This window comes from Netta rufina, assembly GCF_964035555.1.
Source record: "Netta rufina genome assembly, chromosome: 2".
Lineage (NCBI taxonomy): Eukaryota > Metazoa > Chordata > Aves > Anseriformes > Anatidae > Netta > Netta rufina.
Window position 1 is genome coordinate 15,767,891 of NC_140124.1, and position 26,857 is coordinate 15,794,747.

Genomic DNA, 26,857 nt, shown 5'->3' on the forward strand with positions numbered 1-26,857 from the left:
CCTCCCCTGCGGGAGGCTGCAGAGGGGCTCCTCTGCCCACCCAGCCCTGGGACTTCTCCCCGAGAGCCTGCTGGGGGCCAAGAGCTCTGCTGGAGAAGGGGGAGATGGATAGGAAGGCAGGGTGGTGCTCCTGCCATGATTTATGAGCGATGGTTTTGAGAACGTTTAGCTGCGAGAGTTTGCTGGGTGAGGAGTGTGAGGACTCTGAGGTGTGCTGTCCAAATGTTCAAGCCCCCTGTTCCGTACCCTGTCCTACTTTACATGATACAGATGCTAACCAAAGACAAATTGAAACAAGATAATCTAAATTGCTTCCAAGTACTCTAATTCTGCGCTTCTCTCGGGATAAGCATTTGTTTAAGCTGCAGTTTTCACCTCTCAGCAGATCCTGCTCAGCTCCACCTCCATGTCCTCTCCTTTCAGCCTTCTCCAAGTCTCTGCCTTGAGGTCTCCACTCCGATTTACCCTGATCAGACCCCTGTTCCCCTGTTTGTCAGCTGTCTTTTGCTAGTCCACACATCTTCTGAGCTTTGTTTCACTACGTACGTTGGAGATGATGCTCTAGAAGACTGTGGCTGACTCACTGTGCTGTAATGATCCAGCTTCAGCGAGCCTGGGGAACCGTGTCAGGATTTACTTAAGCTTGCAGAGAATCAGTTACTGCTGTTTGACTTGAGATTAGGCAAGTTAAAGGATCTCAGCATGCAAACAGCTACTGGACTACATACATACTAATACTAAATATTACTGCACGTATTCAAGCTGTCAAAAATATTTCTGCTCCAGTCTTCAAAATTCAATGTGCTGCTTCCCTGGCATGGAAGCTCACGTTTCTTTTACCAAATTTGTAACGAGTCTTTCTGTTTTCCTGGTTACAGCTGTAAGCTGCTTTCAGTGCTTTGAGCCTTCTGCTAGGTAGCATTTCCATCTGTGCTGCCTTACCTTCTTGTGTTTGTCATTCTTTATTCAGCTTTCTCTTATCGCTGTTCCTCCTGTGCTTTATTTATTTATTTTAAATCTGGGATATCCTCAAGAGGTACACCGCAGAATCTTCTTTAGAACTAACTGAGAAATCATGAATCTTCTCTGAAGTACCATCTGTGATACTTCCACCTTCATTTTCTGAGATTCAAATGTTTTTCCTCTTCCAGTAGTGTTAAATCTATCTTTTTGTGCCTCCGATGTGTGATATATTGTTTAATGCACTGTACTTAACTGCTGTTTCCTGTTCATTAAGACTTAACCTCAACATTCAGACCATAATCCTCTGCATTTCTTTTAGGACTGAAAGAAGAAACATCGTCCTTAAGGTCTGTAAGTAGCCACTAACAGAGCTCTGCATCAAATATTTACTGTGCTTTGGACACAAGTCCACTCTCTTCACACTAGAGAAATGAAAGCATTAACGGGACTCCTGAAAAGTTGTTTGGAAAATAGGAGTCACAGCTAAATTGGTGGTCTTTCACAGACGATTTGGTAATGGTCTTCTAGAATGGTCATTTGTCAGCTGTGTTCATGGCAATATGAAATTTTAACAGACAAGCTCTGGGTGCTTTGTAGATTGATGAGAAGAAAAACGAAACACAGGAAGCATTTATCCATGCTGCGTCTCTTTGGGGCATCAGACATGAAAGCAGGTGATACACAGCCACCACTGCTGCCTCCTAACCCTTAGCTGGTGCCAGAGCGAGCGCACAGCAGTACGAGGAAAGCTGGAGACACAGAGGAGGGGGGGGTGGAGGAGAAGGTGCAGGATCAGTGCTCAGCTCTCTGCTGGAGCAGAAGCAGCCAGAAAGCCTAGCATGTTTGCCCCTTCCTCAGAGGAAGGCACAGCCTGCACCTACCTCTTCTGCTGCCTCCACTACACTAGAAATTATCTTTGCTCACTGCTGCCAGTTATAAAACTGTCACATGCTGTCACATGCTTTCAGGTACGTCCTTTATGAATAAGGAAGAACAGGAAACGCTAAGTTTTGAAGATGTTGCTGTAGAAGATCCATGGCCACGTTGCCTATACTTTACTACAGATAAAATTCAATTTTCCATTACACAAACGATGTAACCGTGTGCATGCAGCAAATCTGATGACATGACAACATTGTGACAATAACATAAACAAGTAAGCACTTCAAATTAACCAAGTATCTGCACTACTGTAGTTCTGACTCTGGCTATGGCTCTAGAAAATCACATTTAACCTGGTGAATACCGAGTTCCAGATACTTCACAGAAACAATATTCCTGCTTATCAAATGCAGTCATGTCCTTCAGAAGCATAAGCCCATTAAAATACCAAACATTTCCTGCAGCAACACAATGTTTCCTTTTCTAGCAATTCTTCTGAGATTGTTTATTCCCTCGATATTTTTTCTCTTTTCTTCCAAACTATATGCAAAAATGGGAAGTCCTCCCAAGTACTTCATTCTTCTACTTTTGGGCTTCTGGTTTGAAAAAATGGAAAATAAAAGTGGTAGCTTACAGCAATGAGACTTTACAAAAAGCTCTCATATATTTTAGTCAGAATTGTAAGCTGTATATAAGATGATAGTAGCTTTAAAGTGGAAGCCAAGCCAATAAGAGAGCACGGCAGAAATGGATTGTTCAGGGGAAATACTTGTGATTAAACAAGAGCTGCCCTGCCAGAACACACTGGCGAGGTTATTCCAAACCCTGTGAAACAGTAAAACCCTTGCCACTAGACCGCCCTTACTTTTTGTAAAAACTTCTCCTGAATGTATTTGCTCAGATATAAAGAAGGACACTACAGTTTTAACCTTGTTGAACTCTTTGACTTAGTAATAGCTCGTTGAACAGGGGTTAACAATACGTAAAAGAGCATCTCCTTTTTTCTATTGGATGTTACAGCTTTCGGGAAGGGAAGGGGAGGGGAGGGGAGGGGAGGGGAGGGGAGGGGAGGGGAGGGGAGGGGAGGGAAACCTCAGGTATCTCAGTAGTAATGAGGAAGCCAGCTCACCAGGGCATTTCAAGGAACCATGCCCTTGGGTTAACCAATGAACCAGAGAAAACAAGCTCAGAATATTTTTAGCCCTTTCTATTGCTTTATTTAGTATCGAAACGCTGTAATTTATGCACGAACAATTTTTTGTATATTGTCTTATAGCATGGGCCATATTTAGAAATTGTATCTCACAGTTCAGACAAATGAATCAACACAATGGATTGTTTCTTCAGGGCAAAAATGGCTACACTTGATTTTGAATTGGCCAAACAGGATACATGGAAGAAAAATATAAGTATTTCACTAAAGATGTGAGATTAAATTTGAGTCATGACTCTTATGTAATGTTAGGTGATGAATAGAAAAACCTAATCACCTGTAAATGCAATGAAGCACTAAAAAGAACACACTAAAATTCAAACCCAATTATACTGCGTAGATGAATGAAAGCACAGGAATTCACATCTCATCCTCTGATAGCAGGGGAGAAAGTCTGACTTCATCTGCAAGCTTCAGTAAATGCTCCAGGATTGGGACGCCAGCCAGCGAATACTCTGAGTCGAATATCTGACATGCTCTGTGCGGATATCTCTGCTCACACACCAGCTCACGGCACTGCTGCAGAAGGCAGCAAGTCCTCCAGCCCCGTGGCACTTACCTGATCTCGTCCCGACTTGTGCGACGTCATGTGGCGGTCCAGCTGGGTTCTGTAGGCGAAGGTGTAACTGCACAGGGAGCAGCTGAAGTTATCTTCGTTCTTTTCATGGCGGTACTTGATGTGTTCCTTCAGAGAGGTAAAACGCTTGTACCCTCTATCACAATACGGGCAGGTGAGCAGTTGGGAAAATGCATCGGGCGTTCCTACACAGGAGAGAGAACACACCGTACTTAAATAAACTGTTTGCTCTGAATTTACCTAAGCTGATTGTAATTGTAAAAAAACACGCAGCTGCTAGGAAGCTCCATCTGTTTTAGAAAAGGAATAATGACCGTTTATATTTTTTCCACAGGTATTACATTTCTAACTGCAGCAGGATACAGCTGTCCCAGTGTGCTGTGGAGGACATCAGCACAATGACACCCAGCCGAGCCACACCTCTGTCCCTAAGTCTGTTGGACTTTGCTACACAGCACCAGAGCTTCTGCACATGTACTTCGGATTAAAAAGTACTCTGAAAATTGTAAAACGTGGTTGAAGATCCAGTAATCTTTGTAGACCTGGCCAGCCCAATCACTGGCAACCCTGAAATCATGTTTACAAGTTATGTCTAGCACTAAAACATTTAATGGCCATCCAGTTTCAGTTCCTAAGGAATAAACAGTATTTGCATCCTGCAGAGAACAATTTTTTTCTCTTAACACAAAATTGTAAGAGGAAGGAGAATAGAAACATGGTCTATAATCTTACAGTTATACACAGATATGCACCTGGTAGTAGGACATACGGTCTGCAGGAGAAGGGGATAAGTGACAGAGCTATCAAATGTGATGCCATAAATATGATTTCAATACAACCTATGGATTTTACTCTTCTGGCTTTCATGAAGCTACTTCTGTGTCAGTACAGTAAAAAGTGAAATCAAATTAAAGCTGAATAGTAATTTGACAAGAATATTTCTGAGAAGTCACCATTTATGAAATTTTAACTCCAGCTCTTCTTACCAGGCATATGTTTATGCCTCATATATAGTAACTGATTCTACATTAGAATTGTTTTTTTCTCAGATTCTTACTTTACATCTCACTTCACAGATTAATGAAAATGTGCTTACCTAAAAGCAGGGTTTGCTGTACTTGCTGCACTATTTATAAGGTGTGGTATCCTCTAATGACCATCCTAACCTTCCATGCTTCAAGGGAAAACAAATTTTGTGTTGATTCACCTATCCACTGTGATAAGTGAGAGCAGGAGGGGAAGGTGGAACGTCCTCACAGATTATCATTTTGTGATCTGAAGCATGAGGTGCAAATTTGTACAGATTGTCATTTTAAGTTGCTGAACTATAAGCATTATTAATACTCCTAAAATTAACCAGTAGTTTCTAAAGTACTTCTGAATTATTTATTTTCATGACCTCTTCCAGCAGTTATTTCCATAGATTGATTATATGCTCTATAAAGTGGCAATTCCTTTTGTTTGTGTGGAATTTACTGACTTTATTTTTACTGCAATTGGTCTTGCAAAACAAAAAAAGGAAGAGTCACACCAGTTTTCATTAGTACTTAAAAATAGCACCTTCTCTGTCATACAGGATCTTTTTCATTCCTTATGAGAACGGGCTAGGTAACGCTCACATTTCACTGTTTCTACTTTGGTGTAGTTCTAGCCATTTAAGTTTCTTGTTTTCCCAGATTTGGTACGTTTTCCAAAAACGAGCACATCCCCATATGTGTGGATATAGTATGCTTCCCTTCAATCGATTTTTTTCCATCTACAACTCCATTCACACAATATAAAGAATAGTACATTTCAGCATAGATCCAAGTCAGGGGAAATGTCAGAAGTGTGTTAAATTCTGTTTCCATTGGAGCAAATGTTGAAATGGCAATGGTTTTGCAAAGCCCATTACCAAAGACTCCAATTCTCTGTGACTTCACTTGTCCAGTCTCCTGGCTTTGAAGTGTAAATCTTTAGCAAGTATCAAGACATTTTTTTGCATTTTCTCTTCCAAATAATTAAAACTTTGACCAACATTGTTCAGCATCTCGATTTTCAGAACAGTTTCCTGTAAACCTGCTTAGGTAGGTACAATTTAAATTATTAATATAAATTTGTATTTTTAATGATTACATGGAAATCATATTGCAAGTCTGTAAAGCTAACTTGACAATCTGTGCCACTGCAACCAGAGATTAAAATTTTAAATTAATTAAATTATAATTTTAAGATGCTACTGTTGAGCATGTATCTTATTTGAATTTTGCAAAACCTCAAAAGTAAAACACAAATTATTAGAAATTCATGTTCTGCTTCTGTATATAAGTAGGCAGGTACACAGCCTAAATTTACTAAATATTTTAAATTACTTTTTTTTTTTCCTTTTCTAGAATCTCTTCTACCATAAACTCTCTGAAAGAACAGAACAAATTTGTTAGTATTGTGCCTTTCATTGCTCTCCCTTAGGCTCGAGTACAGTAACACAGCCACAATAATGTTTTTTGTTCAAATGTGTACATTTTTTGAAACAACTGGAACACAACATCTCTAAATCCTTTACGTAGGATATTATTTTCTTTTGAAAATCCTAAATACACTCACTAAAGGAACACAATCTGATTAAAACTCTGGAGTTTTCACAGATTATGAAAACTGACCATGTCAAAAAGCAGTGCAGAATGCAAAACCAATCTGAACAGGTTTTGTCTTCAAGTGTGTGTTCCACGATGAAGAAATGAACGTAGTCGGTCTTGACATCTCACTCAGAAGCACATTAAAATTTCTTTAAGTAGATATTTTTTCTTTTTCTAAATCTAAAACACTACTAGTTATTAGTTATCCTTATTATTTAAAAATAACAAAATATAGAGCATTGATTTGTACCATATAAAATTATAACGCTGGAACAGTTACCTAAGAGCAAAGAAAAGTCATAATAAAATAAAAACTTTGTATTCCAATATGAAACAATATTTTCAAAGTCTACTTGAAAGTCAGTATTTTGTAACAGGCTTCCATTAAGAAGCATAACAACAGGCCATTGCTTTATTTCACAGAAACATTTTTGTATAAGCAGTATTTCTTTTTTGTCTGTTGCTGTCTTTTAAGGAAAAAAAATCCAACAAAGTCTGTCATAGACCAACTATCTAATAAAAGAACTTCTATCTAGTACATTCTTTTAGGCATTTTGTTGAGAAATATAAAAAGAAAAGAAACATGTTATATCTCCCCCTAAATTATTCTTACATAAAACTATCCTCTCTTGATTCAGTCTCATTGCATTTAATAAATGTTTGTTCTGTTCTTGCATATAATGCTACTGAATGGATTTATGAAAGCTTCATTTTTATTTCCAATTACTGAAGATTATTACCATTTAGGTACCCATACTACTGAATCACAGCGCATGTCTAGTTTCACAAAATCAAGCTGTAGTGTTTTTTTTTTGCATGACGATCCCATCGCCTCATCAGTATTTGCAGTTTGCAGCTCAGAAGGGCAACTGCACTCTGGGCTGCATCAACAGAGGGGTGGCAGCAGGGCAAGGGAAGTGCTTGTGCCCCTCTGCTCTGCCCTTGGGAGGCCTCACTTGGAGTCCTGCACAAGAAGGATGTGGAGCGGGTTCAGAGGAGGGCCACAAGGATGATCACAGGGCTGGAGGACTTATATGAAGAAAGGCTGAGAGAGCTGGAGATGTTCAGCCTGAAGAAGAGAAGGCTCTGGGGAGACCTTATTGCAGTTTTTCAATACTTAAAGAAGATGGAGAGCGACTTGTTACTTGGGCAGATGATAGGACAAGGGGGGATGGTTTTAAACTAAAAGAGGAGAGATTTAGATTAGAGGTCAGAAGAAAATTTTCACTCAAGAGAGTGGTGAGGCACTGGCACAGGTTGCCCAGAGAAGCTGTGGATGCCCCATCCCTGGAGGTGTTCAAGGCCAGGCTGGATGGGGCTTTGGGCAACACTGTCTGGTGGGAGGTGTCCCTGACCATGGCAGGGGGCTGGAACTGGATGATCTTTAAGGTCCTTTCCAATCAAGCCATTCTATGATTATATTTAACTAAAATTTTATTATATTTTTTTTCAAAAGCTATGTGTGTATGCGTTGTTGTATTTTGAAAGACAACAGAACTTCGGGGTCAAGTACTTAGTACAACTTATTCTGAAAGAACTGAGCTCGTGGCACATTTACCATTTTCATCCTGACCACTAGCTTCTGGTGTGCCTTGTCTCTGGTCCTCCTCAGGTGCTTCAGGGTAAATAACAGCTGTATCTTCTTGTTGAAGGAATTCTTCAACGTTAGGGTCATGGTTTTGCTCATTTTCTGCATCAGAATCACATTCATCTTCTTTTACTAAAAGTAAAAAAACAACATACAAGATGTCAAATGAAGACTTTAAAAAGAACATATATGAGATTCAATAATTCACATTTCCAAATCGCTCTCTATCCATGGATTACAAAGCTCTTTACAAATACTAGTATAGGTCAAGCTCCTTAAGATATAGGAATATGCCAAGTTTTAAAACAGAGAAACAGTGGCAGAACAACATTTAAAAAACTGACTGAAAATACAGTTGGTTTCTTTACTTCACTATATTTTCATCATTTTACATTTATCTCTCTTCAACTTCCTTCCTTCTTGAATGCAATATTAATCACAATTTAGTCCTTGTAGTTTGAAATACAGCCTTAAAGTCTCGGCTCCTACATTTGAAAAAGTCAATTTGTTGCCTTCAAGACATATTTTTTAATGTTATTTTAAGACCTGTTCATTAGTGCAAGCCCAGAGGATGTTCAAACTCTGCATAACAATTTGGCTGGCTAAAACACACCAAACCTGAACTTTGAGTGGCTTGCTCTCTGGAGCTGGAAATGGGTGTCATACAGGTTTCAGATCGAGTTAACATTCTTCAAGACTTTCCAATTAAAAACTTAAGGAAAAAAAATCAATGAACAATTTATTTAAAAAACTTTATTTTGAAGTTAACAAATAATACATTAAATATGTTACTTCATGCATTGTACAATAAATATTTGCCAGCACATGTTTGCCTAAATACATTTTTCATAGAGACTTTTACCATTGTGGAACATTCTGCAAGAGCTGTCTGTGACACACTAAATCATGACAGATTTCCTCCACTGTTAAAAATGTGAGGTATATTTTTAATAGGAAGGAGAAGTTTTATGGTTCATTTCTCAGTGTGAAGTCTCATACTCAATTTGCAATTTGACACAATCATTTTATTAGACAAGACAGTCTTTCTCATGTTTAGACTAATGTACTATAAGGTACTTCTCTGTACTTTTTTTGAGAAGACCTGCTTTTATTGCAAACAAAAATGAGTGAAACTAGTCTAACACATCTACCTTTTTTTGTAAATAAGGCTTACCCTGATAATATCAAACTCCTTAGTGTTAAGGGCTTTAAAATGATGCATAAAAAATCTTAAGAAACTGGAGAGGTTATATATTAATTTTTTTTTTCAACATTACCAAAGCAGAATATAACAAAACGACAAGGCATCTGTCTGGTTTTGATCTTGAACCTGAAGATCCAAATTTTATTTTGCTTTCTGCATAATCAGTAAAAATAGAGGAGTTTAAAAGAAAATCACTAGCTTGGATTTATTTTGTTATACTCCTAATTAGGTTTAAAACGCTATCTATTGAGCTGTAGCTGTATTCTACACCTAACATCAGTGTTATACTTCCTTTTGCTCTTGTTGCTGAAGCTGTTAGCACACAAGCTGCTGTGGAGGCACTGCTCTGCTGCCCCTCTAGGGTGAGGAGACCTGGACTTAGCTGGCTAAAACAGCACTCACAAGGTAAAGCTTTACGTTTTGAAGAGCAAAGTGATTTATAAAGAGGTGGGAAAATCTTCAAGGCTTTCACAGGGATACTTAACCTAGCCAAAATTCAATAGCACTTTATTATTAAGGGACTCAGATTAACAAACAAATACCTGTACATCCTACTTCATCTGTCTGAGCTTCAGGCCCCAGGATTTCCTTTTTTTCTTTTCCAGCTGAAATATTACATTTCACAAAAAGAAGAGCGAGTATTAAAAACAAAACCAAACAAACCACACACCCACCAACTTAATATATTTGAGGAAGTTTTTGTTCAGCTTTTTTTCAAATTCTGTATTTAGAAGAAATGCACGTAAGGACAACATTTGTTCCAAAATACAGATTCCACACGACTCCAGCAGGAATTGGTTGAACCACAGAGATATTCCATGGGTAAAGAAATTAAATTTTAAAAGGAAGCAGTACCGCATAGTACTCATTATTTGAAGACAGGTAAAGACTGGGACAGTGTTTCTCCAGCAAATATGGAGTGAGCTACTTAAATAATCCCATGTACAAACAGAGCTATCTGACACATTCAGTACTATTTCCAGAAACCGTAGTATCACAAAACTAATACACTTATTTTTTCCAATTAGCAGTTTTCAGGAATGATTGATGATTTGTGGATAATGCCTGCGAACAGCTACATACTGCTTTCCGTTTCTTGTAAACTGTCTAGGAACCACTTACAGGCTCTGATTGTTCCAACAAACACTGATTTTAAAGACATGCCCCTTACTTCAGATCAGCTGCGTACTACAGCAATGCTTCACATACCCATTACACCTCCCAGTATGAGTTTGCATGCTTTGTATCAGACATCCATACAGCTGGCCCCATGGGGCCTACACCTTGAAGCTCTACCAGCTCCTGAAAAGCTGTGGTGTCCATGCACGTGGCACAGAAGTTTTCTCTCACTTCAGACCGTTGGTTAAAATCAATAAAGGCTGAATTTGTTGCTAATTTGGACATGTTGGGTAACTGGTACCAGTAAGTTCGTACGGGAAAGGTGACTGCTGCCATTTTTGTCAGTAAATGGTTTATGGCAGGAGTGCACTGGGAAACTATATTGTTTTTTTCATCCCTTATTATTAGACTATGTTACTATATGTGAATACATAGCAGCCAATAGGTATGAGTTGATGGAAATAGAAGTATTATCTCATAGTTTTATTCTGGAGACCTTAAGTGCTTCAGAGCTATAGCGCAGAGAATGACTCTCGATCCAAGATGCTAGAATGCATGACTGGCATGATCTGAAATGGTAATTGTTATATTTTTATTTACCTTTCTTTACTCTATTTTGGTACAGGGAAAAACCACCTGGTATGGCTATTCACAACCCTGGAACATGTCAGATTTTTAATTACAGGAGAAGCCAATTTCTCTCTTATGTGTGAGATGATAAATCCTAGGGTAACTTTTAAGTTCTCAGATACAAATGGGTTCCTCAGAGGAAAAGCCTGTTAATTCTGCCTGCCTTGACAAAACCCACCTGACCCAGCAAGGTGGGGAAGCTCTATCTGCAGACAGTCACAAACAAAAAAAGGTTAAAAGGAAACCGTAACACTTAAATTTTACTTTAATTTTAATTAGCATCTTAAAAAAAACCACTATGGTCCACTGATCAATACTGAAGTATTGAAGTAATTATATTTTTGGCTCATGATACTGCAGACTTTGTTCAGAATTTGTAAGATGGCTGAATGCAGGCAATGAAAATTGAAGTCCAAAATTTAATTTCTTAAAAACGTTCATGATACAAAATACGCAATTTTTCTTCCTAAAAAAGGTTGTGGTTTTTCTCCATTATGAAATAGGCTCTGTGGAAGAAAGGGACTATCAGTAAGCTATTACTTATAGGAGTTTAAATTATAGTGTCTCTAGCAAATTCCATTGGCTTCAGGACAAATAAAAGTGATGCTTCCCAAGGTAATGTCAAGGAATTTATGGCATTCAAGATTAATCTCAGTGAAATTAAAAACACTCCCAATTCTAATAGTCATAAACTCTGGTACTGTCTCTTCTCCATATTGAAAAGGGGGGTGTAAAAAAGGGAGGAGACCTTTTCCACAGGGCGTGATCTTCCCTGATGCTGCACAGACAGGTCATAATTTGAGGACTGCCAAGAAGAGCTCCACCTTTACAGCTGTGTGTGCTCGGCACAGGAGCCCAAGTGCCACACTGCAAATACAGCCGCTGGGAAGTAGCAGTGGGGCTGAGAAGGCTCCTCGTGCTATTTGGAAATAAGGACAGACAGCAATGCTCTTGAACATCTCTGCAGCACTTGGCAGTCATCAACTCTGACCTAGCCAGTCATCCAGGAGCCAGGATCAGGTGAGGCAAGGCTTCACTTCACAGTCAGCAAGGAGTGCCTGGAGCTCCCATCGCTACTTCTGATAGCTCTGCTCAGCTCTGTTTTTCTCCATATCTCACCATTTCTTACCAGCAGCTGCTTAGAGATAGGGTGGGATTTCCTCCAGCCAAATGCCAGTAACTTTCAGGTCACAGGCACCAGTGTACGCTGCCAGTGAACCTGCAGGGCGCTGCCACTGCATCACGGGCTGACAGTGAAGATCTTTATGTGGATAAGATAACTGAATGTATTTCTGCTACTCGCAAAATGGAAATTTGGGGTGTAGGCAGAAAGGCAAACTTCACTGAAATTTCTGCCACAGTGTTATCTTCAGAGAAGGGAATAAATTACAAAGCCCATCAAATGAGTGTCTAGAATAAATTCTTTAGAGCTAATTTTCTGGTGTACTACTTGCATATAGCAAGCACTATCTACAGCTCACAGTTATGCCTGGCTGTTTGCTCCTGTGAGTAAAAACCTGATCAAGAAGACGCCACATTTTTTGGCCTCCCCCCAAATGAAACTAAAGCAAAATAGTGCAGCAACCTTCATCAGCGATCCATCACACTGAGGGAGCACAATCTATATTACAGCACATAAGTTTAACCTAACATTTTGTATGTTAAAGGAATTCTTGGGTTCCAGAAAGACCTTACACCTAAAACATAATTTCACTAATTTTTAAAGTTTATTTCATGGTCTGGGCAATTTTTTTTTAAATGTTCAATTTTTCAAAGTTATCTTAGTTCCAGGCCTGAGATCTCTACATTTCCTAAATGCTTACAATACATAACTAATACTTTTTCATTAATGTAAGTCAATAGGGTTTGACCTTTGCTTTTTTTTTCTTTTTATTTTTTTAATTGCAGTGTAGGTTTTACTTCAAACTAAGGCGAAAGAGATCACAGTAGAGGATCGCTGCACACATGAATGCTGGCACATGGCCAGCAACTTGTGCCGGATACACGTGGTTCACTTTTTCAAGCTTGTACGACTGCTTCAGTTAAACCTCTGGAGATACACACCTTATATTTAAAACACCTGTTCTGAAGGTCTTCGAGAAGTTCAGTTAGAATGACTGGAAACGGAAGGAAACTGATCTGATAAAGAAATGTTACGTTGTGTTGTTTCTATTCTGGTGCGTTTGTGAACAGAATATAGATGTAAAAAAAGCTGTTCTGTCAAGTCCAACTAAAACTAGTGACTTTCAGTACTACTTTGGTGATGAAACCCAACCTACTATGACTGCTGTAGGGTATGTTTTCCAAAAATAATTGTTAGTCTTGATGACAGTCTTAGTGTTGCATGGACACCTACCCCAGCACCTTTCCCTTTAAGATGAAGATCACGTATGCAATACCCTTCTCTTAAGAGTTCTAGTGTAGAACCAAGACAGATGATGTGATTTTCAGCTTGCACCTTTCTTTCTATGAAAGCCATAAAAAAGTAAATAGAGCTTTACCATAGAAAATCAAAGCTCTATAAAACCTAATTTAACCCTCATTTTTTTCTCATGCAGCCTTCGCCAGAAGTTCAAACAATTTATTTAAAAAAGAAAACAACTTAGAAGCAAATAAAAAACCTTCAGACTGCTATAAGAGAGACTTCAGAACATATAATTTTTACATAAGAAATTTATGGTAATTTTAGCAACACAATTGTTTAAATCTTTTGTCTGTCTGAACAGTGATGGAAGCCTGGCTGAGTAACCAACAACCATGGCAGAGAAAACGCCATCTGATTCTTGCAACACAATTACAGTTGGATTTGGTTCAAATGCTTCATTTTAAGGAGACAAATTTTAAAAGGTTAAAAATGACACATTTGAAATAGGAAGTCAAAAAAGATATTGTTACCTATCTAGAGCTCTGAAAATCTCCAGAGGCTGCCTGAGGCAAGATGCTGTGGTGTAACTACCTGTATGTATAGCTCCACGAAACGTTTAGTCCACCCCTTAGCCCAAGGGTCTTCATCCTTCACCTCTGGGCCTCAGTGCTGTTTCCCAGTCCATACTTCAGGCTTCCTACACCCATGTCTGAGCAGTTCAAGAAATAGTATACAAACAGCCCGTTTTTATGTAACTGCAATTCCCCTTATATATAACCTGCAGCAGAACAAAGATTTTGCAGGAGAACCAAGAAAATTCTCTATCTAATCATTTAGCTCCAAATTACTCATTTCACTGCACAGCATATCTTGGCAACAGCAGCCCTGTAAAAGCTGGCTGAGTTGATGCTATTCTTTGAACTCTCAGCTGCTCGCTCTCAGCTGGACTGCAGTTAGTGACCAAATGACTGCTTTCAGTTTATTTAGATGTGAGGCCATGAACTGATCTTAAATCACAAGTTTCAACAAGGTGAATGCTAAAGAATTGTGGTCGGAGTTCAGCCACAGACAGTGACATACCTGAAAATATTCTGCGTCTTTCAGGGAATTAAGGACAAATTCCACAATAAATTCTAGAAATGTTTGCATTTACCCCAATTTGGCTCGAACATAAGCATGCTGTGTGATATTACGAAATTCAGTATCTAATCCCACAGGAAAAAAAAAAAAAAAGGCCCATTTCCTCTTTGCCTCAAATTTTCTGCTTCTAAGGCTGCTGCATAATATGTACAACACATACCTCCTGACAGTGTTTACAAAACATGGAATCATTCTGAGTAAGATATCCAATATAACCAATAATCTATACTTTTTTTTTCCCCAGCTATCTTTTGTGAAGGAAAAGGCAGAAGCAGCTCACAGGCAGAAATTTACATCTGAATATTATTTTCTTTCATGTTTTTGGCTGACTCCTTAGTTCCTAAGACATAGCTGGGAAAATCATGGCTCTTATAGGGAGCTGTGGCAGAGGCCTGACATGCAATAAGACTTGGAAAAACTGCAAGCAATTACTCTCTGATCACTCTTAAGAATGTAGCATCCACAATTTGGAAGCTCCTCCTTAACAATGCAAATGCACTGAATATATCTTGGAATCTGCTTCAAATACTGAACAAGGAAAATAAATTTTAACATAATGAATATGTTAGAAAACCTGATTCTTACTTGATTGCGAATACTCCATGTTTATGTCTTCCAATCATTCCAGTAATAAAGTAACCAAGAAATTCCATCAAGTCTTCTTTTTAGAAGTATCACTCTACATAGCATCATCAGTGAAAATGAACATACCTTCATCTTCCCAGCAACTGTTTGTGCTCCCTTCTCGTTCACTGTTTTCTGGTAATACTGTATGGTCTGTTGGCAAGTCATCTTCTGGCACACTCGCATCACAGTCTGCTGCATCAGTTACACTTTCTTCTTCCACTATATGCAATTTATCTTCGTCGTCTGAATCTGAGTTTGCTTCTACCACATTATTATAATTGGTGACTGTGGACAGACAAAGAACAAAACGCTGATCAATATACTCTTAATTTACAGCACAAGGGTTCAAAGCTTTCAGTATTGTGGACAGATCCTATATCTGGGGCACCTCTGTGGAGTCCCATTATTTCTTCTTCTTTCCCTGTGTGGATGGCTGAGGCTTGAGAGCAACCTGGACTTAACGGCGGCACACCAGAACAAAACTGCCAGCAGCAGGACTCCCAGCACTGCCAGGAATTACGGTGTCCCTCACACCTGCACACCCTGCATCAGGCTGCACGAGGAAAGGCAGTACCCGACTCCAGAGCTGCCTTCCGGGCCACACTGAGGCATCAGGCCTCCAGCTGGATCGTTCCAGCTTGGAGAACAGCAATGCTACGTTTCCTATCATGGACTGCTCAATGGTCCATGAAATACTTGATACTGCTAAGCACCATTTACTGCACGTTTTGTCACAGACAGAGGATGATGGGCTGTTTGCAGGAGAACAACTGCAGTGACACGACTGCTACGGAAGACCAGGCGACCCCAGGCTGAGCGCACTTTGCTGAAGCTAGTCCCAGGGAGCAGGCTCCTGGCTGCAGTGAGGTGCATCTTCTTGCCTGGCTTTTCCTGCAACCAGTTCCACCTCCAGGCACGTGAATCAAGGAGACATAAATGGGAACAATAAGGAGACTTGATTCAGAAGTGCTAAAGTGTTCCTGATCCAACCTAAAATGCTCTTGCAGATACACCTGAAGATGACACTACAGTAATCACGCGAATGCAAAAATCTCAGAGGGGACTTAGAAAGGAAACATTTTTACCCTCTACCACAAAAAGGTAGTAAGTATGCTTTTTCATCATGGAGACCACGTTGTAAAAGTCTTTTGGACAAAGGATGGCACAATGATATATACATTTCTGTAGTATGGGAGCAGATGACTATTAAAATAGTCCTAATTTGTGAGCACAAACGATCGGTTTTAAACATTTCACTTTAAACTGTAAGGATTATTTATTAAGAAAAAAATATTTTCACAATCTGTTGGAATGTCTTGTTATTCATATGGAAGTTAAAGTGAAAAAAACATTAAACATTTATCGAGTATCTATAAATGCATTACTTCTTCAATGTCACGTTTGAACTTACTGTAATGTTTCAAAATGCAGTTTAATAACGAGAATACATTTACCGAGGAATAATGTAAAGACTTGTCTTGGCTGTGGCACTCCAATGGTTAGGAGAACCACAGCTGTAATGCAGTCACACTACTTTACAATCCCTGACTACTGTCACTGTGAACACACCAGAAGATAGACTCATTCTTTCATGTGAAATCCTGCCTATTAAAGTAGATAAATAGGACACCAGACTCCTGCTCTCCTGAAGTTAGTTCTTTTTTTTTTTTCTTTCCTTTTTTTTTTAAAGTAGACATTCTAGTCATTTAAAAATGCATTTAAGCGGGGAAAGTGAGTAATATTATGAATTGACAAGCTACTATCTCATTTCCTCCCCATTTGGGAGAAAAATGTCCCATCTAAAATATGCATAAGCATGACAAAAGAGCCTTTTGAATCTAAAATAATCATTCCACGTTTCCATATTTCATACACATAGCATTATTTGAAAAATCTAATACACACCACCATTGATAGTATCACACTTTTCTAAGACAACAAATTTAGGCAAATTGCATAAATACTAGTATTTGGTCCATTTCTATCAATAAATTGATACTCAATATTTTGTAACAGATTTTGCAAAGTAAAATAGATGCTGTAAGGGATGTGGTAACATTGTGTGACAGATAAAACATACATACCCTCACCAAAGAAGAGATGTATGAATTTATTTGCCTGAAAAATGGTAAATGTAAGTTTTAAAAAGGTTAAGAAGATACAAAAAATAGAAGGAGAAAATGAAAAAAATGTTTTATCATGTTGTCTTAACTTGGTTTTACTGTGATGCTCAGACATAGAGGAGTATGAATATAAAACACGATCATATTTACCTTTGTCACATGTAAAGGAGATCAGTAAGGGCAGGGATCAAAATTCAACCACAATATATATGCAGATTTTTATGCCTATGTGCAGAATTCAGTTACTGAGATAACTACTATTTGAATAAAAAAAAATCCCTGTTTAGTCTGGGAAATTAAGTGGAATTCTTTATATTAGGTTTAAAGTGTATAATCTTTGTAGGGAAGATGAAAAAATAATCAGAAAGTCTGTCCTGAAGAATTATACTTACAGAGAAAAACTGTCTCTTCTTCATCATGTATTTTTAAATATTTAAATACAATCTCCTGATCATAGTTCTATTTACTTTGAAACATTTTCATACATTCTCACCACACTCGCATGTGCTAATTCAGCAAAGTTTAAAACTCATCCTCCTCACCCTCAGCCATTCCGTGATTCTGTGAACCAAAGTGCTGGTAGGATCCTGCCTCATTTTTTCAGATTACAAAAAACGACACATTTGTGTAACGTGTTATACCTTCTGAGGAACACATTACAGCAGTGTTCCTAAAGCCTCATTTACAGGAAGTTGGCCAAAATCAGATTCCTCGTTATACATTAGGTATTTCCCTCCAAGGCATTCAGCACGAATGCTTCAAAGCAGTTAATTAATTTAGCAGTAGCGGGGTGATGGTATTTCCATGTTACAGACAAGAAACTGTCTACTTCAAAATGAGACGATTCTTTCAGCAATTTTGGCATTCGCATGTCAGTCTAAGGCCTTTTGGGCCCTACTTTTCATTTTTATAGCATTTTGTATATTCAAAGCACACTCGGGTTCATTCCTGACGCAGCTGTGCTCTGGGCCCAGGTTGCTGGGTCACTGTGCGATAGCACCTGGCAACTGAGATCATATAAATAGGGGATCTTCTAACAACTCTGCAAGTTGAGAACGAAATCCAGTTTTCCAGTGGTGCTTTCAGGTGCCTAGGAGAGCCTGCTTTTGCTTCCTGCAGTCCTTTACTTAAATTACTACGCTTTGCAGCAATTAAGGCCAGGGTTCTGGAGACAACGGCTTCCTTTAATAAACATCCCTGATTCATTCTCCGGGCACCATTCCTCCTGTGAAAAATTTATGTGATCACATAATTAAAGATCTTATCATTATGCATACATGCAAGGGACAAATTAAAACCATTTGAACAATCTCCATTCTGACATTTTCCAACTTTTTGCGAACGCTTGACTTTCAAAGTCAAGTGTTTGATTTCAAAGAATATATTAATATTCTTTAATAGAAATGACGGCTTAAAAACTATCAAACTCTGTAATTTACTGTATTTTTAGCTAATTAAAATTAAAATCCCATTACCTCGTACCACACTGATGCCTCCATGGCATGCCCTCCCTTGAGGGTAGAGAGGCCTTGCAGGGAGGTTTTGACAAATTAGAGGGCTGGGCGATCTCCAGCCTCATGAAATTTAACAAGAGTGAGTGCCGGATTCTGCACCTGGCAAGGGGCAACCCCGGCTGTACGCACAGGCTGGGGGCGAGAGGCTGGAGAGCAGCCCCGTGGAAAGGGGCCTGGGGGCTGTGCTGGAGGCCAGCTGGCCACGAGCCAGCCGTGTGCCCTGGGGTGCACCAGGGAGGGCATAAAGCTGGCAGAGAGCCTCCACGGGAGGGCTATAAAGATGGCAAATCTTTGCCATCAGATCTAGAGAAGACATGAGGGCCCTGGGTTTGTTCAGCCCCGAGCAGAGCAGGCTGAGGGGAGGCCTCATGGCGGCCTGCAGCTCCCTCACGAGGGGAGCGGAGGGGCAGGCGCTGAGCTCTGCTCTCTGGAGACAGTGACAGGACCCGAGGGGACGGCATGGAGCTGGGACAGGGGAGGGTCAGGATGGGGGTTAGGGAAAGGTTCTGCACTGGGACAGGCTGCCCAGGGCAGTGGTCACGGCACCCAGCTGCTGGAGGTCAAGAAGCATTTGGACAACGCTCTCAGACACAGGGTCTGGTTTTGGGGTGGTCCTGCATGGACCCAGGAGTTGGACTCAATGATCCTTGTGGACCCCATCCAACTTGGGATGTTCTGTTATTCTATGAAAGCTTAAACTAGCAATGCAGATCTCCTCCTGTTGAATGAGGAGACAAAGTGCAGTAGCAGGCTGCAAGCTTTCATTTGCTTCTGACGTGTTTTGGCAAGATGTTTTACAGCTCTTTGAAGACATTAAAGAAAACCTGGCAGGAGGGCATCCTCCACTGGGCTCCAGGGGTGGCTGCACTCCCTCTCCCTGCTCTCGCCTCTTCAATCCCATAGCCAAATTTAGGTCTTCCCTACCTGCAAACCATTCTGTGTGTTTGTTTCTTGCATTCTGTTTCCTCAGAAGAACCACCACTAAGAGACAAGGAAAACAAGCTCACCAGCCACATGTGGTGCCTGGCATCACGATGACAACTACAGTTGGGAGGAATACATTTTAATTAAACCTTTTTTGGTCAGAGATTTAAACATACTAAATGGAAAAGAAGTATGTAGAGACTACTGCTTACAACACCTGAAACAAGTTCAACTGACTGTACATAAATGATGATTTCAAGAGACTGGCCAAATATTTGGCCAAATATCCCATGCAGGAAACAAAATATACATGTAAGAAAAAAATCTTGCTCAGAAGAACAGTTACAGCTTTTCAATGAAGAAACTACAAATGTTTCAGAAGTTCAGTCATATTTACCTTTAGCTAATGCCACTGCAAAGGAGTACCTACCTACACAAAATAACTCAGCCGGAATCACAGAGAACAAGCCTGCACAGCACTCAGCATCTCCACAGCAGTACGTGGGGCTGTCTGGCAGGGATCATGTGCCCTGGCTGCAAGCTGTTGAGAACAGGTCACCAGACCAGCATGTGCAACATGTCATGGACATATGGGCCTATCCTATCCATCCTATGGATGTGCACCTTAACCTAAACATTTACATCATCACATTAATTAAATAGTTTCATCATCAATTTAAGCTTTACCTCCACAGATGAATAGAAAAGGCGACCCTATTTTCAACATTATATGGAAACTAAATATTTACTCAATAAACATAATTTTTTAATATCATTACTACCTCTGTTATGTAATAAAGACAAAATAATCAAAAACATGAAAAATACATTTTATGAACCATAATTACTTTTTTGGTGTTGTTCATCACTTTCTTATTACCGTACCCTGATTCTTAAACTATAAATGAGTGTCTGTAGTTGAAGCTTTCACTTCTTTAAGAGGAAACAACTGCAAAATTGATTGCAGAAAATGAGCCTTGCTTTCTGGATTTGTGTAGTCCTAAATGCAAGGAAGACATATGATGTTGCATAATTCTAATTAAAAAAATATATATTCAAATGGAATATTGATTGAGATGCTAAAACAGATAAATATATTATTTAACTGGTTGAATACAGCTAGGAAGCCACATTGCATAAGGTTACTCAAATTCAAACATGGTGTTTAAAGGAAAAGAATCTTTAGGTCTCTGATTTAAAACCCATGACCCCAGGAAGTTCAAGGTGAAGACTAATATTTTGGTGATAGAAACACTATAGGACTTGCAAGGATGAAAGACTATAGGGCTCACTATTTCCATAGCATATACCATCTTGGAAAATTCCCTAAAGAGGTCCGTAAAGCTGGCAGCAGGTACCTGCTCACCACTCACCAGATCAGAACCACCAGACAGTATGAGTGTTAACAGTTACTTTTACCATTCTCAACATATAGAATGGCTTAATACATGTAATAACATTCAAAGTCTGACATGAATTTACACATCTCAACAAGGCAGAATGTGGAGTGGAGGAGTATGTATGAAAATAACTTGAAAACAGGTGGCAGTAGCACAGAACTGCATGGAAAAACTGAAAATAATCCATAACCTCTAATTTGTGTTACCAGGACCTGGAAGCCTACAGACAGAAGGAATGCTCTAAACATCACCCTTTCCTTAATACTTGCCAGTGGTCACTGCCTTTTATGTACAGTCTGGTTCAACATTCTGTTTAATCTGAAATCCTACCTGATTTTACATAGAAAAAATAAGTGTTTTTTTTTTTTTTTTTTTTTTTTTAATTTGGGAGTTAACACAAATAACCTACCACTTTTAAAGGAGTTGGTTACATGTCGTTACATGTGTGGGCTCAGTATCTCAACACTGAAAAGGCTGGAGATCCAGAACAAGTGTGAGTGGTTCAGATTTTTTTGAAATCCCTACTTCTAAAAGCTCTTTTCAAATTCTAATAATAAATTTTGAAAACTTATTCAAAAATACTGTTGGAAAATAAACCTTTGATTGTACAAGCTGGAACAGTTCCTGTGCTGTGTAAAATGCGTTCTTGATTCAGGGATTGCTGCTCTAATGGCGCACAATAGCTTCTTGGAAAACATATATTGTTTACCAGTTCAACAAAAATCAAAACCTATACATTCTTTTGCTCTAGTCTTAAAAACATTTTCAGCAAAATGTATTGCAAAGGCAGAAACCTGATAATTTAGCATTCATTATTTTATGGTATACTATTAATTTTATTACTACTACTGAATGAAATGCTGTACGTTTACCTCTCCACTGACAAGCTGCCTAATGTCTTTTGTAAAGTTAGATGTTTCTGTTCTTGTCACATTTTTTCTGTCAGTTTAATAAACAGATTTGAAATAATAAGTACCTTCCATGCAATAACATATAGAGAACCATGTTATAATCTGAAGAAGAAACGTGGGAGAGCTGAAGAAAAGGGAAGACATATGGTGATGCCTTTTCTAAAATTCTCCACCCATTTTCAGTAGATTTTGGCTCCTGGAATTCCTAAATAAGACACTGCCTTCACACCTAGCAGCCGTATTTTCTATGAATTTTCCTAGTTACTTTTTGAATTGATGAAAATGTTTGCAATCAAAATATTCCAAGGCAAGTGGTTCCACAGTTACGTGTTGTGGGATGAATGAGCTGCTTCTGCTGACTTTGAATCTGCCCTGCACTAGGTTCAGTGGGCGTCCTGTAGTTCCTCCCTACTTGTCTCCTCTGTAGTGTTCATGATTTTATATACATCTTTGCACAGCCCTCCTTTGCAACGGGACCAGTCCTCATCTACTTGTTGCTCACACAGAAGTTGTTCATCATTTTTGTGCACCTTGCTGGACCTTCTGTTCTGCAGCATCGCTGTTTACATGGGGGAGAGATGACTGCATGCAGTATTCAGGATGCAGATGCAGCACGGATAGGAACAGCAGCAGAACAATATGCTGTTTTCTTCTCCATCCCTTTTCTAACAATGCAAGTACAATACTAGGATTTTTTTTGTTTTTTGATGCTGTAAGTAATTAAACTGATAGCACTACCAGCTTATTTTCTGTAGCTCCCAAAGTGTTGTTCCTGAATGCTAACACTCAGCTCAGAACCCACCCTAGAACCCCACTCCTCCCTCCACATATACTGCTTTATTTTTGTCTATTTTTTTTTTCCTGCCGTAGTACTGCTTTATTATTTGGAAACATTGGCATTATTTCCCTTAGTGAAAATAGTCACTGCTTCCCAACCATGCCCCAGGCTCTATCAGGCAGTAGGGTGACTTCTGGTTGCATCAGGGTGGAGGCAGCAGAAAACGAGAGCATTAGGCAGCTCACCGAACTCTGTAAAAACACTTTACAGTGAGACCTCGTTATGCACAAAGTGTGAGGAAACTGTATTATACTGTTAATTAAATCATTCAAGAGAAGAAAAAAATAATAAAAAACTGCCAGAGATTAGTTTCTGAAATAATCCATTTTAAATTTAATTTAAAAACCTACTTGTAATTTTCAGGAAAGTCGCTCTGCTTTTAAGAAGAGTGTATGTGCTATAAGCGTGGGGAACAGAACTGTATGTTATATATAAAAGGGTGACTCACTGTTTATTTATATACATACACGTGTGAGCGTACTCGCACAGGAAAAAGGGAACTGGCTTCAGTTCCTTCCTCTGCCTGAAGGGATAAAACGTACATCTCCCACATGTGTTTATATAAATATGTGAATATTTATTAAAATCGAAGACTAAATATTTGTATCTACTGCGCACATATCTGATAATTTTGTTTAAATAATAAAAACCTATTCCAAAATGTTTTTACGTCTCTTAAGTGAATGCCAATTTGCAGTCAAATGCAGCCTGACACACATTGTGAGTGAATATTTGGACACTATAAAAGACATAAAACCCAATTCACTCAACGTGCACTAAGGTATATAAATTATCCCAATGCACATGTACTGAATTATCAGGTTTTTGGTTAATTCAAGGAAATGCTTTGCAAACAGACTGCATACTGCTATGTGCTCTAAAAGCCTCCCAGAAGGGAGGCAGAACGGTTGGGTTGTGCTTACACAACACACGTTAAAATCAGTGGTGTAAATACAAATTTTCTGCTTGTCAATTTTAAATCACGGATTTAAAATCAATGAGTTTTTGACATTAAAACCAAACCAGCCTCAGTGTTGAATTTCTCTATCAACACGGTGAAATCTGGAACAAAGCCTGATGATCTAAGTCACAAGCAGTTCCCCAGCATTACCTTAATGGCTCCAGCTCTGGCACCAGGCGCCGAGATGACATAAGCTACACTTGGAGCAAATTTGGCAAATCTTCCAGCCTCGGTGATTGCATTTTTGCCTCTTGCCTTTTTTCACCTGATCGTCAGTTCAATTCAGGGTTTCCTTAACCCCACAGGCACTATTATATCAGAACAGGGCTGTTTGGTAGTTTACTGTTTAGAAATCCAGAAGCAGCTCGAGACTTCCCAGCAGGGCCAGCGAGGTGAATAAATGCAGGGAGCAGAGAGCCAGGCAGCGCTGCCACCTCCTCAGCTCCTTTGTCAAGAGCAGCTGGATGGAGAATCTCTGCTTCGTTGCTGCTCCTGGCCTTCGTTGCTGCTTTAACCCACTACCTGCTTTGCCCATGGCTAAGATGAGCTCCAGGCGCAGATCTGTACATACTCCTCCATCCCTCCCAAACTGTTCAGCTGCATACCTGAGACACTGGATTTTACTTTTGTATCACTTCTGGGATGCTGAGCCCAACACTGAATCAGGGAAGGGATCTGAAAATGACTCTGACTGACTGTAAAGGGTTTGTAAGAATCTCTCTCTGCTTCTGATGGCAAGGGCAGCAAGGTTGAGTCCATGCAAGCAGCCAGGGTGGTGGACGATACAGAAATAGATGGTGAAGCTGCTGCGTTTCAGAGTGGTCTGCTAATAAAACCAGCTCTCCTCTGGTCTCGGTCTAAATTTTGCTAGTGGCTGCAACACACTCAAGAGCGCTCCCAAATCAAAACACAGTAAGCGAGGACAATGAGGAGACTCACTTCCAAAACACCACCCTGATCTGAACGGAGACATTGAAGGATGTGCACCTGCAGCCAAACATCTCTGGAAAGAACACAGAGTTCTGCCCGCAGAGTCGGAAGGATAAAACTTTCCTTCGCTCATTCCTTTATAAAATTGATTAGATGTGACTGGCACCAAAACCTCTACCTGTAGAGGGAACCTGTTGGGTCCATCTATTAACTCCAACCTGCGGTGCCCCCCCCTGCAACAAGCAACCAGGCCATAAGCTGTCTTTCACAATTTAATTTCTGGAGGGATCAAGGAAATTCTCAGCAGACTCCTGAGCGCAGAACATGGAAGCACTGGAAGCACGTGTCTTTCCACGTGCTACCACAGCCAAGAGCTGGTGGTGGCAGATGCCAGCCAGAACCAGTAACAACCTTATATCAGATGAAAATGGATGAAGACGTGTGACAAGCTCTATGAACTGAAGCCTGTCAGCAAAAATAGTCTGGATCTCTACAGCTAACAAACAACGGTACTGCAACAGCTGGCACAGGGGAGAGCTTGAAATGAACCTCTGGGGGCAGCAGAAGGGTGGTGCAGAAGACGTGGGTTCCTGTTGTACCCAAACCACTTTGGGGTTGGAGATGAGCAGATGCCAGTGGAGCTCTAGGACTGGTACCAAGTTGGTACACAGTGCACACAGCTCAGTAAAAGGCAGAATGACACCACCTCCTCTCCTCGGGTTGCTTTTTGAGTTTTGGACTAAATAATTTTAAATAATAATAATTTTAAACTATAGGAGAATATAGGAGAATATATATTTATGTATATATACATACTTAGATATACATTTTCAGGTTTGATAACCCAAAATTAGATTTAGGAATGTGTACCTATACCATCATATATAAAATACTAATTTGGAAATATATCTCTTAGTGGGGCTACTTTGGAAAAGTACGTGAAGAAATGTGATTTTCAGCTTGCTGCTTTGAGATTTTTCATTACTCTGCAGTTATTCTTGCTAAAAATGGAAGCTTTATAGCTCTGCAAAATGAACACTTTTGGGCTTTCATTGAGACAGAGGGACTTGCAATAGTAATTTCTCCATTGGATTTGCAAATTATGGTCCTTTTTGTAATGAAAAAGCTAACTATTGTCCGAATAGTCTCTCCTTCTAGTCTCTGGATTCATGTAAATTCTACATGCAAATAGGAAAACTCTCAATGGCAGCATAATTTGAAAAATGATATTATTACAAGATGCTTATAGGTTTGGAAATATTAGAAATGGTCCCAAAAGAAAAAAATTAACATTCAGAAACAAGACAGCTGAAGATATATGAGGAAATTAACTGTATTTTTTCCTTGTTACCACCATTGTATAACCCAAGGTTGCAGAGCTTTCTACAAATGGGATCTTACCTCTGTCTGTATAATTCCACGTCAACTCCTGCTGTCAGGAAGTTGTACAAAAGCTTACAGTAAGTTTAATATTTTAAGTATTTAGAAAAACTTACAGAATAGCAAGAATCATATCATTTCTCCCCCAGCCTCCAGTATTTGTTTTGATCTATTGGATATAAAAGCAGTGCCGCATATTTTCCTTGCGGTTTTAAACCTTCAGCAGGGCAGAAGCCAGCCTCGGGTCATTTCTCTCTCTTTCAGCTCCCCCATCATGTATGCTGTCCCTTGGGTAGTCTCATGAGCGTAAGAAGCTGTTCACTCATTACAGGTGACAAAAACTCTCTTAAACAATGCTGAAGATTTTACAACTATTTATACTTGTGAATGCATGCACAAATAAATATCAAACACAAGGTGGTGATGCACAGGAGGTTTACAGGCTTTTGACTAAATCTCCTGCTCCCTGTCCATTTTCCTTGTCCTAAAAATCATATAATATTTCCAATAAAATTTTACTGACATAGATATAAAATAGAGAAAATCCTGCTGTTTGTGATTTTTTATTTTCAAATTTCAGCTTTCAAAGAACATACTGCAGGGACCAACTCTGGGTAGGCACTGACGATCTAGTCATCTTCAGCTACAAATTAAAGAGGCAAAACTTACAAACCTTTCCCTCATGTCCTATTTCATCCCAGGTAAGTTTCTCTGTGCATCATCAACATTAGTTTTATAGTCCATTGTTTTACTCAGAAGGCTGGAAAGAACAATCTACTCATCTGCTTGTTGCTCCTCACAGCCAGCCTGAGGGCTGCAGTGGTTTTATTGCCCCACAGGCGACTACGCATGGTGAGCATTGAAACCCAGCATAAAATGTGCAAGTATCTGGGAAGCCTTTGTCTTTTAGTACCTTCAATCACAGAGCTACTGGAAATGGTGAATTAAAATAA

At 39.4% G+C, this 26,857-nt stretch overlaps 1 protein-coding gene across 2 annotated transcripts in view; it reads right to left on the reverse strand.

Annotated features, from left to right (window-relative positions):
* The window catches only part of ZEB1 (zinc finger E-box binding homeobox 1), a 126,092-nt gene that overhangs the window by 14,339 nt on the left and 84,896 nt on the right, over positions 1–26,857 (reverse strand). Inside the window, exons 2-5 of one of the 2 annotated variants that reach the window (XM_084306640.1) lie at positions 15,008–15,208; positions 9,585–9,647; positions 7,809–7,970; positions 3,618–3,820 (exon numbers count right to left, since the gene is read on the reverse strand). In XM_084306640.1, the coding sequence (XP_084162766.1) occupies positions 3,618–3,820; positions 7,809–7,970; positions 9,585–9,647; positions 15,008–15,208 (629 nt within the window). The remainder of the gene's footprint in view (positions 1–3,617; positions 3,821–7,808; positions 7,971–9,584; positions 9,648–15,007; positions 15,209–26,857) is intronic. The other variant, XM_084306641.1, reaches the window with a different exon arrangement.